At 44.7% G+C, this 21,708-nt stretch overlaps 1 protein-coding gene across 1 annotated transcript in view; it reads right to left on the reverse strand.

The window, feature by feature from the left end:
• Positions 1–17,586, reverse strand: part of LOC137420713 (secreted frizzled-related protein 5) — an 88,310-nt gene extending 70,724 nt beyond the window's left edge. The window contains exon 1 of the mRNA XM_068106006.2: positions 16,704–17,586. Within this exon, the coding sequence (XP_067962107.2) occupies positions 16,704–17,307 (604 nt within the window). The 5' untranslated portion in view covers positions 17,308–17,586. The remainder of the gene's footprint in view (positions 1–16,703) is intronic.
• Positions 17,587–21,708: the final 4,122 nt, after the last annotated feature.

The following is a 21,708-nucleotide window of genomic DNA, read 5'->3' on the forward strand; positions in this document are numbered from 1 at the left end:
AAACCAGATACTGACGTCACTATCCTTGACGGGGCAGTGTTGGTGAACGTTCTGAAACCAGTTGCTGCCAAAACCTTTGATGATTATGCGCTGAAAGTATTCTTGCCACACATACAAGGTCACTTGCAAAGAGCCTGTCGTGTGGATATAGTCTGGGACCAGTACCGTGACAACAGCCTGAAATCTCAAGCCAGGGACAAACGTGGGAAAGGCATTCGAAGGAGAGTTGACGGATCCACTGTTCTTCCAGGAAATTGGCAGCAGTTCCTGAGAATTGATGCAAACAAAACAGAACTGTTTGCCTTCTTGACAAAACACATCACACATCTTGTATCAGATAAGCAGATAGTCACCACGGATGGTTCAGATGTGACGTGCATTCCCGCACGCTACACCAGTCATCTTGCCCCATGTGACCATGAGGAGGCTGATACACGAATGATGATACATCTCGCGGATGCAGTCCGTGATGGATTTCAGAAAATTCTTCTGCGTACGGTGGATACAGATATAGTGGTATTGGCTGTGGCAGCAACAACCAAACTCAAAATCCAGGAGCTTTGGGTGGCCTTTGGGACAGGCCAGCACTTCAGGTATATTCCAGCACATGAAATTGCAGCATTCCTCGGACCAGATAAGTCACAGGCCCTCCCGATGTTCCATGCATACACAGGGTGTGACACAGTCTCGTCATTTAATACACGGGGCAAGAATACAGCCTGGGATACCTGGAAAGTATTTGACGAATTGACGCCAGCGTTAGTTCATCTCTCCACGGGGACAGCAGACATCTCTGATGACGTTGTGGCAGTGCTCGAGCGGTTCACCATTCTTCTCTACGATCGCACCAGCAATCTCGTCAACATAGACGAAGCTCGACAGGCACTCTTCACGAAGAAAGGACGAGCCATGCAAGCTATTCCCCCTACCAGAGGAGCCCTGGTACAACAAATCAAGAGGGCTGTGTACATGGGTGGCCACTGCTGGGGAAACATGCTCAAGGTTGTTATGGATCTGCCCTCACCTGGGGATTGGGGATGGATCGATCCCCACAACTGGAAACCCCTATGGTCCATGCTTCATGAAGCCAGCATTTCATCAAGGGAGCTGATTTGTTGTAAATGCAAAAAGGGTTGCAAGGGACGATGCAAGTGCAAACAAGCTAGTTTGAAATGTACCGCTTTGTGCCAGTGTGGTGGAGAAAATTGTGACGTATAAACAAGATCAAACTGGAACTATCTAGTAATATAAGTTACCGTTACAGTGCTTGGTGGGTTAATTGACATTGCTGGCAACACAAATGCAAATTGTGGTCATTTGGAGAATACAATTATGGCATATATGTGTATCTAGAGTCATTTCATTAGAACATAAAGAAGCATTTGTGTCGTCCAGTAAAAAATAATCGCGGTCAAAACGGCCATTTTGTAAAATGGCCGCCATGGCTACCATAGGACGTTTTCGCGGTGGGTCCATATCTGGAATTATTCATTAGATTATTATCTATGACTGTGCCAAATTTCATGCTTGTACGTCTAAACCCACAATTCTTATGATGGATACACCTATCTGCCTGACTATTTGGTTTCTTTGGTTTTGTATAGTAGTTAATAAATACCTGTTCCTCCTTATTCTTTGGTTTTCATTCTCGTCCGATCGTCTTCGTGTTTCCCTATTGAATATCTGTGGCACGATTTTGGCAGAACCGCTTATGAATCGGGTTAGTCCTTTGCTAACGGCTCGGATTCCGGATTGCTAAACCGATCGGCAAACTCCATCTTGTCCGGGATTCGAGCGGGGCCATCCCCCTGCTTTGTGGAGGGATTGGCGGAGGTGTCCGGGAATCCCTTGACCAATCACCTTGGCCAATCCCATCCCACAAAGGAGCGGGGTGGGTCCAGGAACGGAGACGGCCAGCTTAACAAGACAAGGGGATTAACCCCCCCCCCCTTGCTAAGGGGAGTGCCGTACTCCGGATTCCGTAACAATATATATATACATACAGTATATATACATATACATACAGTATATATACATATACATACAGATGCACATATATATATATATATTAACATATATATATATATATATATATATATATATATATATATATATATATATATATATATGTATATTAACATATCTATATATATATATATATATATATATATATATATATATATATATATATATATATATATATATATATATATTGTATATATATATATATATACATACATATATACATATATATATATATATATATATATATATATTATATATATATATATATATATATATTATATATATATATATATATATACAGTATATATGCATACATATACAATATATAACTGTCCACCCATGAAAAGTATTTACTTTTATTAACAGAACTACTATTATACTACTACAACTACTACAGCACCAATTAACCCCAACTTATGTTGTCGCCGGGGGAACCTTTTTGGGCCAAGTCTTTCACGAACCCGTTGGCCAGGCCTGACATTTCAATGAAGGTTGTGGGAATTTGGAATTTGTTTAGGATACAGAGGATAACTCGCTAGATCTGGATACTATAATTTTCAAGTGAATTTTCACCGTTGAGACATGGATCCAAAAACGGTATTTAACAAGATATCTGAAAAAGTTATGGACGAGCCATGACAAAACTTGGTGGATGAGTTGGTTAGAAGACAAAAACAAGACGGGTAGATTTTGGTTCAGGGCCCGGATCCCGATATTTCCTATCAGTGGGATACAAAACGTGAACTGTTCGTTCTACTTTTTCCAAGTGTTGTATCAATTCTTTTTGGAAACCTCTGCAGGGTATAGTATCGTTTTGGAACTCCGACTGGACGTAGATGGACTGGTTTACTGAATCTCAGGTCAAACCAAAAACTCAACATTCCAAAGAAGGAGCGCATTCTTAGCCTGCTCCAATCTTAGAATACTCCCAGGACTTGGGTCCCTTAAAAATGTTTCAAAATCAAAGCACAATTTTACATCCCTGTAACTCCCATCCCTCCATCTCCACACTGAAAGGACAATGTTGGACACAAACAAATACAAACAGCGTACTGTTTACACTGCCAAAGACTCTGTTTGTAGTCAGTATCTGGAATCTGCAGGCTGAAGAAGAAGCCAGATCTTTGTAGTGCAGCCCATGTGATGACTGCCATGAGTAATGCTGGATGAATGTCCAAATTGGAAGGAAGGGACAAAATAATAAAAACGTCAAATTTTTTCTATACAATAAAAAACACTTTGCAACTTTTCTTTCCAAAAGGGTCTCCATAATTTGGTCTCTCCAGCTTCATTTGGTATAGAATTCCAGATATCTTAAGTACAGCCTGAGCTCGCAAGCTGAGCCGATGTGGAATGGCTCTGCTGCACACGAGAGATCGGCCAACTGGCCTCATGGGCAACCACCTGCTGTTTGCAGGAGCAGCAAGAGATTAGCAGATTATAAGAGTACTGGGAGGGATCACCCAACGAAGATTAGAGCAGGACAGATTACCAGACCGGTGTAAGAGGGTGGAAAAGGGTGGCATAGGTTGTCTCTTGCACGGCAGGTAACGAGCCACAAGAGCACAACAAAGAGATTATATCGTAGTATCACGATTAAATCGTATCGTGGTTGTAGGACCACATGCTTGGGAATTTCACAGCTATTTGTATGGCTTTAGATACATGACTTTCAAAGTGTGGAAGAACACACAATGTTGCTGTCTCTAGCAACGGGGAGGGAGGGATTGAGATTGACTGACATTGGACAAATATCAATTAAAGCAAGTACCAGTGTTGTTGATATTAGGGATTAACACATCGGTACTTCCACTGTGGTGATGCAAGTACCAATGTTCTAGCACTTAATATAATTGGCCAAGAATAGGTGCGAGAAGGGATGTTTCCAGGCACCCTGAGTTTCCTCCTCTCAACCCGGATCGTGAAGCATACTTTGTATATATTGTTCCGTCATGGTAAAACAATCAGTCACTCGGCCAAAGATACATAAATTGCATAAATGAAGAACTATTCAGCTAACTTCTCAGGTACCACAAATCTTTGAGAGAGATAGAGAGATAGAGAGAGAGAGAGAGAGAGAGAGAGAGAGAGAGAGAGAGAGAGAGAGAGAGAGAGAGAGAGAGAGATAGAGATATAGAGATATAGGGAGATAGAGATATAGGGAGATAGAGAGAGATAGAGATATAGAGATATAGAGATATAGAGATATAGAGATATAGAGATATAGAGATATAGAGATATAGAGAGATAGAGATATAGAGATATAGAGATATAGAGAGATAGGGAGAGATAGAGATATAGAGATATAGAGATATAGAGATATAGAGAGATAGAGATAGAGAGAGATAGAGATATAGAGATATAGAGATATAGAGATATAGAGAGATAGAGAGAGATAGAGAGAGATAGAGATAGAGAGAGATAGAGATATAGAGATATAGAGATATAGAGATAGCGAGAGATATAGAGATAGATAGATAGATTGAGAGAGAGAGAGAGAGAGAGAGAGAGAGAGAGAGAGAGAGAGAGAGAGAGAGAGAGAAAGAGAGAGAGAGATAGAGAGAGATAGATCGATAGAGATATAGAGATATAAAGATATAGAGATATAGAGATATAGAGAGATAGAGAGAGATAGAGAGATAGATAGATAGAGATATAGAGATATAGAGAGATAGATAGAGAGAGATAGAGAGAGATAGAGAGATGGAGAGATCGAGAGATATAGAGATATAGATAGAGTTAGAGATATAGATAGATTTAGAGATATAGATAGAGTTAGAGATATAGATAGAGTTAGAGAGATCGAGTTAGAGATATAGATAGAGATAGATAGAGATAGAGAGATATAGATAGAGATATAGATAAAGATAGAGATAGAGTTAGAGTTAGAGATATTGACAGAGTTAGAGATATAAATGGAGATGGAGATAAAGAGAAAGATAGAGATAAAGCGAGAGATAGAGATAGAGTTTGGGATATAGATAGAGTTAGAGATATAGATGTAGATAGAGATAGAGATAGAGTTAGAGACAGAGTTAAAGATAATAACAATAATAACTAGAACTGCCACTTTAAAACTGCTGGCAGTGATGACCGGTTTACTCGCACCCACTTTTGATGCAACCCCACTGTTGATACAACCCCACTTTTGATACAACCCCACTTGTGATACAACCCCACTTTCATTGGACATGCTTTGACACAACCCCCTTGGATACAACCCCGACACACACACACACACACACACACACACACACACACACACACACACACACACACACACACACACACACACACACACACACACACACACACATCCCCACACACACACACACATTCCCCCTACCCCCCACCCACATACACACACACAAACACATGCACACGTCCTCCCACCCCCACCCCCAACACACACACACACACACACACACACACACACACACACACACACACACACACACACACACACACACATATCCCCCCACCCCTAACACACACACACACATGACACAGCCCCCCCACCCCCAACACACACACACAAACACACACACATATCCCCCACCCCTAACACACACACAAACACATGCACACATCCCCCCACCCCCCCCAACCCTAACACACATGCACACACACAAACACCCCCACACCCCTCCCCCCACACGAACACCCCTCCACACATACACCCCTCCACACACACACATATCCACCCGCCCCTCACACCCACACACACACACACACACAAACACACGCACACATCTCCCCACCCCACTCCCAACACACACACACACACACACACACACACACACACACCCTCCACACATACACACACACACACACACATATCCATCCCCCCCTCCTCCACATGCACACCCCAACCCCTCCACACACACACACACATATCCCCCCCCCCCCCCAACCCACACACACACACACACAGACATCCACACACACGCACATCCATACACACACACAAACACACACACATCCCCCCCACCCCCATCCATTTTAAAAAATATTTTCGTTTAATTAACGATATCTGCCACCCGTGGAAGAACGTCCTGCCGTGGCATGACGTCATCCGTGGCCCGTGCCGTATGTCAGCGTAGAACGAAGTATCCCGTCGATCGAACTCGGTCAAATTTTTCATGATTGTCACCAAATTTGTTGTGGTATTTTGTTAACTCATCCGAGGCAATACGACAATCGAAATCCGATTTGAAATCGGAGCCAAATTGACGCCGTAAGGTGTGCCTGCACGTGTGGATATTTTACCTGTTATGTGGAAGATTCACTTTGGAAATACGCTCCATTTAAAATGTTAGATTTTGGATAACTTCGTCATTGTAAATCGGATTTCCACAAAATAAAGGTCACCATTGCTTGCAGATACCTCTCTTTCTCCTTAAAATTGAAGACAGGATGAACTTCAGAGTGAGAAATAAGCCGAGGCGGCAGAGAGTTTTACAATGTTATTTTCCAATGTAAATGACAATATCGTGTAGTTTTACGAAACTTCATCAGAATTTGCCCAGATTTGTTGCATTCGAATGTTAACACCCTCTAGCGACTGTCAAATCCGAAGACAATTTAATTTCGAGCTACCCTTAGCTCGTGAGGTGGTTATGTCACATGGCCTGGTCAAAAAAAGGTGTTGTGGTTCTTCTTCTTCAGGCAATAACAACTTCTAGTTTCCAGACCGTACATCCAATCATCTTGAGATTTTGCACACCTGTTACTCTTCATGACTTCTACTAGAGTATGAAGTTTCACGTCGATCAATAAAGCGATTCAAGAGATATCCATTTAAAAAAAAATATTTTCGTTTAATTAACGATATCTGCCAAACCACGTGCCCTATCACAAATTCTAAAATGACATTTTAGTAGACTGACATGCTGAACAGATCTGTGAATTTTCTCCTCGATTGGATCAAAAATGAGGGAGGAGCTAGGTTTTAAAGGTTCATGCTTAAAAACGTCATAACTCTGAAACCATTTGTCGGATGATGTCGTGCTCGCTGACTTTTTTGTTCGTCATGGGTATGCGATTCTGCTTGCAAAGATTGGCCTCGATCTGTTCAGCCGTTGCAGAGAAAAAGGGATTTTCGTGTTTTCACGAAAAACAAGATGGCGGCCGAACCACGTGACCTGCGACGTCATAATTACCATTAAAATATTCTACAGACCGAGTCCCTCCTATGGTGAAAATTTTATCTCAATCGGCCCTATTATTGCAGAGAAAATGTTTTTTAAAGGAAATTAAAACTGAAAATGGCAATCGCACTGATGTCGGATGATGTCGTGGCCTGGGAGGACAAAATGGTGTGTTTCTTCTTCTTTCAACATTAAAGACTTTAGCTTCGCGACCGTACATCCAATCATCTTGAAATTGTGCACACTTGTTCCACCCGATGAGAGCTGCATTGCATTAAAAATTCAAGTCGATCCATGCAGTGGTTCAAGAGTTACAAGCTTTTTAAAATTTAACTTCCATTATTTATTGCGGCCAAACCATGTGACTTATCAAAACGTCTCAAGTAACGATGAAACATCCCCCCATGTGGAACATTTGTGTAAAGTTTCCACTCGATATCTCCACAAATTATGGAGGTGATTCCATTTCTAGTTTGAAATTTTAAAACGTCATAACTCTGAAACCACGTGTCGGATGACATCGTGCTCGCTGACTTTTTTGTTCGTCATGGGTATCCGAATATGCATGCCAAGTTTGGGCTCGATCCGTTCAGCCGTTGCGGAGAGAAAGGGTTTTTTGTGTTTTTTCACGGAAAACAAGATGGCGGCCGAACCATGTGACGTATGACTTCGAAAATTTTCGCATTCTGAGTTTTTTTTAACTAAGCATCTGGGGAACAAATCTCATTTTCGGGGGAGAAAAACTGTGTTTGACGAATTCTAACCTCTTAACGTTAGCATTTTTGATATACTCAATACACATGTTTTTTGTTCCCATTGCAGAGTTCTTTAGAATGAGCCATTCCTCAAATTTTTCCATTGAGCCGTTTCGGAGATACAGAGGGGCAAAGTTGAAGGTGTTTTACAAGATGGCGCCCATACCACGTGACCTATGACGTCATCATTAGCATTAGAAAATTCTACGAGCCTAGCCGATCATTTGATGAAAATTTCCTGTCAATCCGACCAGCGGTTGCTGAGAAACTTAATTATGAAGTTTTCGGAGGTGCAAAATAGGGTGGAAGAATAATAATAAGAAAAACTCTAGCAGTAATAATAGGTTTCTCTCCATTTCATGGAGAGTAAACCCAATAATTCATTTATTTTGTATAGCGCTTTTCATGAAGCCCAAAGGCGCTTTGACAGAGTGCAAAACATAATGCATAACAAAACATGAAAACAACAATTGCAAAAAGACAAGAATCAATAGGGAAATATTTAAAGCAAAAGGAGGGAGAAGGAGAAGTGATAGTCAGGGGTTAAATGCTGTGGGTTGAATGTTGAATGCAGTGCTGAACAGGTGGGTCTTGAGTGATGTTTTGAATGTGGTGAGTGAGGAGGAGTCTCTGATGGTGTGAGGTAGTGAGTTCCAGAGGGTGGGAGCAGCGATGGAGAAGGCCCTGTCCCCCCAGGATCTGAATTTGGTCCGGATGGGGGGGGGGGGGGGTCAGGAGGTTGGTACCAGCAGAGCGGAGGTTGCGGGTGGGAGTGTGTCTGGAGAGGAGGTCAGCCAGGTAGGATGGGGCCAGGTTATGGAGGGCTTTGTAGGTCAAGAGGAGGATTTTGTACTGGATTCTCTGGGAGATGGGGAGCCAGTGAAGCTTGTAAAGGACGGGGGTGATGTGGTCACGGGTCCGGGAATGGGTGAGTAGACGGGCAGCGGAGTTCTGAATGTATTGGAGTTTATTGGTGATTGTTGAGGGTGAACCATAGAGGAGGCTATTGCAGTAGTCCAGACGGGAGGTGATGAAGGCGTGGATGAGGGTTTCTGCAGCCGTGGAGGAGAGGGATGAGCGGAGACGGGCGATGTTTTTCAGGTGAAAGAAGGCTGACTTTGTGATCTGTTTCGTGTATTTGTCGAAGGAGAGAGTTTGGTCAAAGATGATGCCAAGATTCCGGATGAGAGGGGAGGAGGATACTGGGATACCGTCGATGTTGAGGGCAAAGTTATGGGTGGATTTTGTGAGCGTTTTTGGGCCAATGATGATTATTTCAGATTTATCACAGTTAAGTTTGAGGAAGTTGATTTGAAGCCAGGATTTTATTTCAGAGATGCAGTTTGTCAGGATAGAGTGGGTGTCGGTGGAGACGGACTTGGTGGAGATGAAAAGCTGGATGTCATCGGCGAAGCAGTGGAATTGGAGACCATGACAGCGGATTAAGTGACCGAGGGGGGACAGGTAAAGGATGAAGAGGAGGGGGCCAAGAACTGAACCTTGGGGGACACCTTGGGGGAGGGGAGCAGTGGGGGATTTGCAGTTATTGATGGAGATGAACTGGCGTCTGTCAGAGAGGTATGATTTAATCCAAGAGAGGGCAGTGCCGGTAACGTTAAAGGTGGATTCAAGTCGGGTGAGGAGGATGGTGTGATCGATGGTGTCAAAGGCAGCCCTGAGGTCGAGGAGGACGAGAATGTTGAGGTTGCCAGCATCAGAGGAGAGGAGAAGGTCGTTGGTGATTTTGAGGAGAGCAGTTTCAGTACTGTGGTTGGAGCGGAATCCGGATTGGAATGTTTCATACAGGTTATTGGCAGAGAGGTGATGTTTGAGTTGAGTGGCTACAGCACGTTCCAAAACTTTCGACAGAAAGGGTAGGTTGGAGATGGGTCTGAAGTTGTTTAGGGTGTCAGGGTTTAGACCAGGTTTTTTTAGAATGGGGGTAACAGCAGCAATTTTGAGGGATGGTGGGACGATGCCTGTAGACAGGGAGGAGTTTATTGTTGCAATGATAAGTGGAGAGAGAGCAGGGAGGGAGGCCTTGACAAAGCTGGAGGGGATGGGGTCAAGAGTGCAGGTGGCAGTTTTCATTCCTATGAGGAGTTCAGAGAGGTCAGTAGGGGAGACCGGGGAGAATTGAGACAGGGGAAGGCAGGATAAGGGGGGGCAGGTGGTTGGAGGGGGAGCGGGTGCGGCGGTGGTCAAGCTGTTGTAGATGTTGTCAATTTTGCGTTGGAAGAAAGAAAGGAAGGAGATGCAGTTGTCTACTGTGAATGACTGGGTGGTGGTGTCCAGGGGGCGGAGGAGTTTGTTTATTGTCGAGAAGAGTGCTTTTGGGTTTCCGGAGCCAGAGTGGATAATTTGAGAGTAGTAGGCGGAGCGGGCGTGGGAGAGGGCATCTTTGTAGTGTTGTAGGTGGTCCTTGTAGGCTTGGGAGTGAACTGTGAGACCTGTTTTATTGCGGAGTCTTTCAAGTTGGCGAGCACGAGTTTTCATCAGGCGGAGTTCAGGGGTAAACCAGGGAGCAGAATGGGTGAAAGAAACTGTTTTGGTTTTTACAGGCGCAAGCTGGTCAAGGCAGGAGGAGAGAGTGTGGTTGTAGTAGTCAGTGAGGTCGGAAGGGGTGTGGAGGTCAATGAAGGGAGAAGTGGACATTTTTTCAGAGAGGGTGGATGAGAATGAGGTAGGTGAAAGAGCGTTTAGCTTACGGAAGTTGATAGTGCGATAATGTCTTGGTGTTGGGGTGGGGATGTTGATGGTCATAGTGATGGCTAAGTGGTCAGAGAGGGTGAGGTCGGAGCCAGAGAGATGGTGCAAAATTAATCCAGTGGAGCAGACAAGGTCCAAAATGTGACCACGGATATGCGTAGGAAAGTTGACATGTTGAGTGAGGTTAAAGCAGGTGAGTAAATCAGTGAAGTCAGTGGTCATTGTGGAGTCAGTGGAGTCCATGTGGATATTGAAATCACCAAGGAGGAGGATTGAGGGGGAGAGGGAACATAGCTGGGTCAGAAAGTAGGAGAAGTCAGACAGGAATAATGGGTGTGGTTTGGGAGGGCGGTAGACGACAGCCATGACTGACTGCGTGCGACCAGAGAGTTTAAAAGCCAGGTGTTCAAAGGATGAGGATGAGGCGATGGGGATGAGGCTGGTCCTGATGTCTTGACGGTGGATAACGGCAATTCCACCACCTCGGCCCTCCGAGCGTGGTTTATTGACGTAGGAATATCCTTTGGGTGTGGTGAGGTTGAGCGTGTAGTAGTCCAGTGGTTGTTGCCAGGTTTCGGTGAGACAGAGAAAGTCCAGTTTGTTATCCAGGATGTAGTCGTTGAGGATGAGGCATTTGTTGTTGAGGGACCGGGTGTTGAACAGGGTGAGCTTGATGTTGTTTTGAACAGCGGGGATGAATTCAGGTGATTTAGCCAGGGTTCGCAGTCAGGAGGTGCGATTTTGTGCGTTGCCGTGACTAGGTGCGCTGGGACGATGAGTGGGAGTGCGCTGAGCCGACCAGAGGACGGGGATGGAGTGACCTGATTGTACATATACAAACTTACGACCGGAGCCACGGTGAATGTACCTGGGTCGTCGGAGGAGTCCATTTGATTTGATGGCAGAGATGCATAATGGGGTGGAGCGGGTATTGAGCAGAAGGAGCCTTGCGGCGGAGTACCGCAGAGCCATGCCAGGCAGGAGCGGAGAGGCGAGCACGAGGCCAAGGTTGAGAAGGTGAAACAATGGTCCCAACGCACGGGAGCAGGCCCAAGGAAACGAAGGAGCCAGGTAGGTGAAGCCAGGAGCAGAGTCGGGACCAAGCAGAGGGCAGACAGGAGCAAGGAGACGATCACGAGGCCAAGGTTGATCACGGCAAAGCGGGAAATGCAGCGGCAATCAACCGCCGCCGCTACAAATCAAGATCACAGCGGGAAAACCGCCGCCACACCGCTGCGAAGGACACAACCCACGAGAGCGTGCCCGAGGAAACAGCGAGCAGGCGAAGGAGCCGGGTAGGCGAAGCAGGGAGCAGAGCCGGGACTATGCGGAGGGCAGACTCAATGGCCAAAAACCCGCACGACCACCAAAAAAGCAAGCCACAGACAGTGGCCCAGTCGAAGAAGCGGCGAGCATGTGACGCCTGCGTCCTCTTCAGACCGGACCGGAAGCGGAAGCCAATATAGATGGAGTGGTTTCAGAGATATAGAGGTGCGAAGTTTTTCCAAGATGGCGCCTGTACCATGTGACCTATGACGTCATAATAATCATTTAAATACTCTATAGGAGGAGGCACTCCTATGGTGAAAATTTCGTTTCAATCAGACCAAGAATTGCAGAGAAAAAAATTCATACTGATCGAATCAAGCATTGTACTTGTCGAATTATGACGTCATAATTAAAGTACCGATGACATCATCATTAACATATCTTATTCCCCAAATAGAGTACTTGACAATGAGCCACGTTTCAGGTTTTTTTTCCATGGAGCAGTTTCGGAGATATAGAGGTGCAACCTTTTTTCGATTTTTCCAAGATGGCGCCTGTACCACGTGACATATGACGTCATAATTATCATTTTAAAAATTCCACAGGAGGATCCGCTCATATTCTGAAAATTTCGTGCCAATCGGACTAACAGTTGCAGAGGAATTTTTTTTTTCATACTGATCAGATCAAGTGTTGTACTTGTCGAATTATGACGTCATAATTAAGGCACCGATGACATCATCATAAACATCTCTTATTCCCCATGGTGAGTACTTGACATTGAGCCATATTTGTATTTTTTCCCTTGAGCGGTTTGGGAGATATAGAGGTGTCACGTTTTTCCAAGATGGCGCCTGTACCACGTGACCTATGACGTCATAGTATTCATTAAAATATTATGCAGGAGGAGGCCCTCCTATGGTGAAAAGTTCATGTCAATCGGACCAACGGTTGCCGAGAAAAAGAATTTTTAAATGCAGACACGGCACATGTACGGCACATACACGTACGTACGTACCTGAATGCTTAACCGCATTTCGCTTCGTGAGCGCAGGGTATTAAAGTCTGTTTGTTTGTGTGCTCGTTATGCATTTGGACCCTTCAGAAACCAGTGCAACCAAACTTTTTCATGGCCTCCTCTTTCATCCAGAGGAAGGTCAAGGGCGATGTTTGGATAAAAAAAATAATTAAAAAACAATCAGATAATTTGGTCTTCAGGCCTGGACCTGGTCTTGTGCTAATACACTGCCTGAGTTTTTTTTTTTGGGGTGCGATTGAGTAATATGTACTGTGAAGATCGTATGTTGAGGTTGTAAGTGATTTGCTGTCAAAACATACGGTATTTAATTATTATAGTGTTTACACGTGCGATTGCTATTAAAAACATTGCTTTACACAGGTATATAATATAACACCTCCGTGTTTAGGTCTCGAGTTAGTATGTTCTTGTACCCTGCCTGCATTCTTCCCGGGACTGATCGAGTACTATGTTTTGTGATTGTCATGCAGGAAATATTTAAATAGACATTTCATTGAATTCCTAAGGGCAACGCTGGGTACTTATAAGCTCGTGTGTGTGTGTGTGTGTGTGTGTGTGTGTGTGTGTGTGTGTGTGTGTGTGTGTGTGTGTGTGTGTGTGTGTGTGTGTGTGTGTGTGTGTGTGTGTGTGTATGTATGTATATGTATATATATAAATGTCAAGTAGTGGGTATCGCACCAAACATATATTCATTACTTACGTAACTTTGGCAGTATTTTGACCACCACCCACCCCCTGCTTCATACATGCTTCCCTCCCTTTCCTCCTCCTACTTCCTCCAAAACATGTTTTTCTTCTCTCCCCACATTCCCTTACTTTCCTTTCTCCCTATCATCATCCATTTTCTTCGTTTTATTAATTGTATTGACTCGTGAATAACTCGTCCTTACGCATGGGACAATCCCCAGAATTATGGACGGGATAATTTCCTTGGAATTGACGTAAATTTTGTATGACTTTTAATACCCTTTTCCAATGGGAGCGATGCTATGCCAAACATATTTACATTGAGGGAATTGGGGGTCCTGCCCCTGCTCTGAGAAGCCTGGTGGTGGCTTAATTCTTAAGATCTTAGGGTCTTGAGTTTAAGCCCCCACCATGACAAAATAAAACCAGGTGGGGTGACTCACCTTTACATCCTTCCGAGGTTGGCAAAATGAGCCATTCAAGTATCCTGTGTCGGAGTGGTGACCCGTCCAGGATTGTGCCCCCTTACCAATGGCACCATGCCTAATGGAATGAGAAGGACCAACCATGCAGACCCTGAACCCCCAGGACTATTTTTTTAACCACCTAAGACCTTCCTGTGCACACCCCGAGTACAACCACCAGTTTTCAACTCATTACGTCCAGTGGTTCAGAGTGCATAAAAGCCAGTTTTTGTCAATCAAGCCAGGCCAATCCATCCCAGTGCGTACGTGATAAATAGATGTCCCCAAACCACAAGCACCCCGTCACAATGCGACATGCACGTGGAAGCATATAGATAAGTCAGAAACCGTGCGGCCTGCAGCTTATGGATTACTTTTAATGATTGCACTTTATCCTGCAGCGATTTCGAGTAGAGATGAAAAGCAATTGTGTCAGAGCATATCCGACACATGGTCACGTGACGCTGAGAGCAAACTATTTCCTATTCCAGGCAGCAAGGAGACCTAATGTCTGGTCCCGAAACGTTTTCTGGACATTCCATCCAAAAATGTACGTTATCTGTAGACATTGTAGAATGTCTACCCAAAATGACCTTTGGAATGAAAACATAGATCAAATCAAACAGCCAAATGTGATTCAAACTAAATCCAAGCAAGGCCTCGCAAGAGGCCACCGGAAAGATTTTTTTTTTTTAAAGAATGTTTAAGATGACATAATGAGGGATGTGACCCTATAACACCAAAGGATAACCAAAGATCCACTGTAGGAACTTTTAAGGGGACGGAATGAGGTATGCACGAACCCCATAACACCAGAGGGGAACCAAAGCTCCACTGTAGGAACTTTTAAGGGGACGGAATGAGGTATGCACGAACCCCATAACACCAGAGGGGAACCAAAGCTCCACTGTAGGAACTTTTAAGGGGACGGAATGAGGTATGCACGAACCCCATAACACCAGAGGGGAACCAAAGCTCCACTGTAGGAACTTTTAAGGGGAAGGAATGAGGTATGCACGAACCCCATAACACCAGAGGGGAACCAAAGCTCCACTGTAGGAACTTTTAAGGGGACGGAATGAGGTATGCACGAACCCCATAACACCAGAGGGGAACCAAAGCTCCACTGTAGGAACTTTTAAGGGGACGGAATGAGGTATGCACGAACCCCATAACACCAGAGGGGAACCAAAGCTCCACTGTAGGAACTTTTAAGGGGAAGGAATAATGTACGCATGAACCCTATAACACCAAAAGAGAACCAAAGCTCCACTGTAGGAACTTTTAAGGGGAAGGAATAATGTACGCATGAACCCTATAACACCAAAAGAGAACCAAAGATCCACTGTAGGAACTTTTAAGGTGACGGAATGAGGTACGCTGTACACATGAACCTTCCATACCAAAGGAGAACCAAAGATCCTCTAAGAATGTTTAAGAGGACGGAATGAGGTACGCACGAACCCTACAACACCAGAGGAGAGCCAAAGATCCACTTTAGGAACATTTAAGAGGACGGAATGGGGTACGCACGAACCCCATAACACCAGAGGGGAACCAAAGCTCCACTGTAGGAACTTTTAAGGGGAAGGAATGATGTACGCATGAACCCTATAACACCAGAGGGGAACCAGAGACCACTGTAGGAACATTTAAGAGGATGGAATGAAGTGTGTAACCCTATAACACCAGAGGGGAACCAAAGCTCCACTTTAGGAACATTTAAGAGGACGGAATGGGGTACGCATGAACCCTATAACACCAGAGGGGAACCAAAGCTCCACTTTAGGAACATTTAAGAGGACGGAATGATGTACGCATGAACCCTATAACACCAGAGGGGAACCAGAGACCACTGTAGGAACATTTAAGAGGATGGAATGAAGTGTGTAACCCTATAACACCAAAGTCCACTGTAGGAACATTTAAGAGGACGGAATGAAGTGTGTAACCCTATAACACCAAAGGAGAACCAAAGACCACTGTAGAAACATTTAAGAGGACGGAATGAGGAACGTAACCCTATAACACCAAAGGACTCAACATCCTCTGTACGTACAGACACATTGTATGCGTGATACGATGCATGGACAGACATATTCCAGAGAACTTCCATATCGTGGACCCCGTGGACATCTCGAGCATTTTTCTTTTTCCCACCCCGAGGCCTACAAGTTCACTCCAATAAAACAGTTTGTAAACCCCTATCATCGTCAATGTACCATATTATTGACAGCGTGTCGGTGCTGCTGAAGTGGTGTCTTAGCAAGGGTTATACTGGGGGGTTTGCCATTGCCCTTCCAGTCGTCTGTCAGGGTAGGAATTAGTAATTCCAGGATGCCGGCAATAACTCGTGTACTCTTCACCAATAACTCTGCGGGGTCATGAGCATCCACCAATCGCGACCAGTGCTGGCAGGCTTAATGTCCTAACTTCAGATGTCCTAACTTCAGACCAGCTTAATGTCCTAACTCCAGCTTAATGTCCTAACTTCAGACCAGCCTGTGACACCTTCGCACCAGAGGTGATGGGTGGTGATTCAAATGCATGGTGTAAGGGGTGTAAGGGGTGTAAGGGGCAAGAGCATTGGGGGAGACTTATTTACCGGGCAGAGGATGCTTGGTCTTGGCAAATTGCATCGTCACGCAGAGATCATTGTCCAAGGGAAAGCGGTTGCAGCGCAGCATCTCAGGCCAAGGAAACCCGAAGGACTCCATGACGGGTGCGCACGAGTCTCTCACGGCCTCGCAGAGCGAACGACACGGGAATATGGGTCGGTCGAGACACACGGGCGCGAAGAGCGAGCACAGGAAGCGCTGGGTGTCCGGGTGGCAGCGGCGGGCGAGCAGCGGGACCCAGCTACCAGCCTGCTGGAGCACTTCGGGGAGACTCTCGTGCTCCAGCAGGTTGGGCAGGCGCATGCTTGAGTATCCCACGGACTGGCATAGACGCAGGTCCGTGGGGATGGGCAGGCACACCGGCTGCTTCGAATAGAAATGAACTCCGGCACTCCGGGGCAACACCGCGCCCTCGTAGTACGTGTCCGCCTGCCAGCCATAGGTGTAGTCGTATTCCTGTGGATTAGCTAGGGACGACGAAACCAGGAGGAACAGGAGGAGGGTGTACGCTGTGGCGACGAAATGGGTCCACATCGTGTAAGAGACCTCGGGAGCAATGGATACTGGAGTATATGAGAACCAGGTATACATAGAGGGTCTTCAGATCAGAACCAACGCCAACACCAGCCCCTTCTATTGATGGACACCGACAGTCGATGGTCACGGCTAGGGTATGCCCCAGGTGACTAACCAGTAACGACAGCGATCCGTGTTCACCTGGAGCAGTAATATGATGGAACCTGTGCCTAAAGAGCAACACCTGGAGCAACCTGTGCCTAAATAAACTTATTACAAGGAAAAAAAAAAACTTCTTCCCTCCAGCAGACTAAGGATCGATGGACCCACTAATGAGCGGTACCACAAAACCATAGCTCCCCCAGCCCTAGCGCTGCTTTTAAATAGACCAGAGACGCCTGGAACCAACCGGCAACTGGGCTTGAAGTTGCACAGCCAATCAGAGCGAGGGTCTGCCGAGGCCCCGCCCAAACGCTTCTCCAGACGGTCTTGCCACATGGCCCTGAACCTGAGAAGCGAACAGTGGACGAAGTTGAAGAGACTAGACATTTAAACCTCATCGTCGATGTCAATATCTGAGTCGGCAGCAGAGCTTGTCGAACTAGATATAATCAACTGGATAAGAATTGTCAAATCGAGATGATTTTTCTCTGTCACTTTGGCCAGGAGTTTTAACCTTTAGATTTTGTTTTCCATAAAAATATGGAACCACCGCCTCAAATTTACAAGTACGCGTCTACATTTGGAACCTTCGCAAGTTAGATTTTGATATGTTGCAGAACGACGAAGGCCTCGTCACGTGATATCAATAGGTGGTAACATTCCCATTGCCTGTTGTGCCTCGGCCTTGACTCTGGAGAATCATGAAAAGTTTCTTTCTTTGTTTACAAAATATATGCTCATGGAAGAGCGAGGTTACAGAGAGCAGAAAGCAATGTTGTACTGATAGTGGTGCAGTAGTAGGGCAACGCGGGGACCGACAGGACACGAGGGGAAGGAGAGAGAAGAGGAAAGGAAACTTATAGCAACTTGCTATGGACAAAGGTATGTGGGGAGGGTTAATGAGGATAGAAAAGATCATGGGTATAGGGATGGAGGATGACTTGAGGAAGTGATGTACTGCTAAGTTGCAGGCCACAAAAATTCAGGAATTTTGAATCTGGTCAGGGTGTCGGTGATAGCTTGCCTACTCATCGCGAAAGACACCGTGGGATATTTAACATCCACCAACGAACACGTTGATGAATCACCCTGCATGTGAAACACCAGGATTACAGTTTATACCTGGGTCGGGATTCGAACCCCAGGCGAGGCAGCTTAGAGGCGAGTGTGTGTGTGTACCTCCAACCGTATGCAGTGAAACTCATGCAGTGGTTGAGTCAAGTGCGCGAAGGATCACATGGTATAAACAAATTATCAAACGAGAACGGCACTCAGTAGAGAGCATACCTCCACCTGGTTGGCCAAATCACCCAATGGTGAAGAATTACTTTTTAAAAAATTCTCATATCCGAATCCATATTCAGATCTTCACCAAAATCGAATGGATTCTTCCTTGTCACACACACAACCTGTCCACCAAATTTCGTTCAAATCTGTCCACAACTTTTTGAGATATCCTGCTATGTGTCGTTTTTGGCTCAATTTCCGAATGATGAAGAATCAACTAAAAATGATACCATTTGGATCTGGATCCGGATCTTCACCAAAATTGAATCGATTCTTCCTTGTCACACACACAACCTGTCCAACATGCTTCGTCCAAATCTGTCCACAACTTTTTGAGATATCCTGCTATGTGTCGTTTTTGGCCCAATTTCCGAATGATGAAGAATCAACTAAAAATTATACCATTTGGATCTGGATCCGGATCTTCACCAAAATTGAATCGATTCTTCCTTGTCACACACACAACCTGTCCAACACGTTTCGTCCAAATCTGTCCATAACTTTTTCAGATATCCTGCTATGTATCGTTTTTGGCCCGATCTCCCAATGGAGAAGAATCACTTGAAAATTAAATAATTCTCATATCCGAATCCATATTCAGATCTTCACCAGAATCGAATCGAATTGTCCTTGTCAGACAAACAATCGGTTCACCAAGTTTCGTCCAAATCCGTCCACAACTTTTTGAGATATCCTGCTATGTATAGTTTTTGGCCCCATCTCCTAATGGTGAAGAATCTCTTTAAAATTCTAGTAGCCGGATCCGAATCCAAATCTTCACCAAAATCTAACAATTTTGTCCTTGTGACATACGCTACATATCTGCCAAATTTCGTCCAAATCCGTCCACAACTTTTTGAGATATCCTGCTATGTATCGTTTTTGGCCCGATCTCCCAATGGTGAAGAATCACTTTTAAAATTCTAGTAGCCGGATCCGAATCCGGATCTTCACCAAAATCTAATCATTTCGTCCTTGTCACATACGCTACATATCTGCCAAATTTCGTCCAAATCTGTCGACAACTTTTTGAGATATTTTGTTCACACTAAACAAACAGACAAACAGGGGTGAAAACATAACCTCCATCCCCACCTTTGGTGGTGGAGGTAATGATGGTGATAACATAATACAAAGCGTCGTTTAAACAAGTACAATGACAAGTTCAGGATTTCATCGGAGATACCAAAAGAGTGATTCCGTTGGTGTAACTGGAAAACCCTTCATTGCAAGGAGTGATCCTTATTGTGGAAGAGGTGCTCACTCACTCGTACATCATTCATTTGGACCCGCGACCGCGCCAACACACAACGGTTGATTACACCTGTCGGGAATGGGGTTATCATTTACAAAAACAAGACGTTTCAGATTTGTCGACTTTTGGTTTCGATCATTAAGCAATTAAGTCCAGTATGCTGCAAAAATTATCGCAGTAATTACACAGCGTTTGACTACATTTAACGTAAACACCGGAAATGCAGAACGACATCACAGGTGTGGATTAAAGTCCTGCAATAATACAATCCCAACATTAAACCCTGAATAAATCATTCCTCAATTATCAAACAAAGTATGATGTACATAGTGGGTAGTTATGAATACAAAAGGATATTTCTCATGCAATGCGTATAACAAATAGACGTACCTTCGCACGCGCACACCACCTGGATGGCCTAGCCCGAGAGGTACGCGCACTCACCTCTAAGCTGTCTAGCCGCATGGGTTCGAATCCCGACACAGCTATAAACCACCATCCAGGTGTGTCACAAGCAGGGTGATTCATCAGTGTGTGTGTGCCATCCCTCGGATGGACGTTAAACTGGGTGTACCATCTGCGGGCATCAGTTGGTTAAGGTCAAAGTTTGGTTCAGCAATAAGAAACGTTGTCTTGCAGGTATGAACACTTAGACTAATACCGTGAAACTTCAAACTCATGAGGAAAACATTTACCAGCGTTAACACGTGAACATTCCTCCAGATTTCCATGTTAACATCAAAAGAGACTAATAAGGTCGCCCAGAGGAAGCCCGGGATACCTGTGTACAAGGTGCGCATAAAGTTCTACAAACGAGATACTCTCAGATTGTGTAACATCCACCAAAGTTACATTTTCCAATAAATAATGACAAATAACTAATAAGAATTAAAATATATCGATGGATTTTTCATCTACATACGTTAAACTCTTGTCTTCCCCCATCCAAAACCTTGATCTTTTCAACCCCCGTTAATTCACCCCAGATCCACTTTTTTGAAATTCCGACTTCTTTCCTGAAAGTCCTAGCAGTGTCCATGTCTTTTTTTTACCTCTCCCACCCTCACCCCCCCCTCTTTCCCAAGCCCTCTCCCTCCCACAGATCTCCCGATGTCCCTGTTCTCTACTGTTGTACTTGTGTGCTACCCTCTCTTTCCCCATCTTGTCTCCCGCTCCCTTTATCTTATGTTTTATGTGTCAGTTTTTTTTTTTTGTGATTAATGTTAGCTCTAACACGAGCCTCGATCTTGTATTTTTAAAAAACAAACAAACAAAACTTTCTTTTCACTTATCGCGTCTTGAACTATTGTGAGTATCCCGTTCGTAGAACTTTTTGAACGCTTTGAACGCTATGTAGATTTGAATAAACAGCGAAGAAAGAATCTGTTTGAATTCTTCTAGAATGAGCTTTCCTTTTTTTGCTGCCTATTATTCGAAAAAGGACCTCGGAGTTATTTTTTAGACTTGTCACAAGAGGCATTGTCTGCACGTGTTGGGAAGGTGACAAGTTTTCCAGTGTTTTGTGTAGAGAGGATGGACGGCTTTCAAGATACCCCGAGCGATGGAGTGTGTGCTCCTTTAGGGGAACAGGAGGCCCGAGAGATCCGAGTCCACGATACAACATTCTGCTATTACTCTCGAGAACATGCTCACCTCGTTCGGTGCTTATCATATAAACAGTACCTATAGAAAGTCTACACCCCCTTTCAAATTTTTCACTTTTTCTTGCCTTATCGCCTGGAATTAAATGGCATTAAATCAGACTTTTCCAC

This window comes from Myxine glutinosa, chromosome 2 (genome assembly GCF_964187855.1).
Source record: "Myxine glutinosa chromosome 2, kmMyxGlut1.1, whole genome shotgun sequence".
NCBI lineage: Eukaryota > Metazoa > Chordata > Myxini > Myxiniformes > Myxinidae > Myxine > Myxine glutinosa.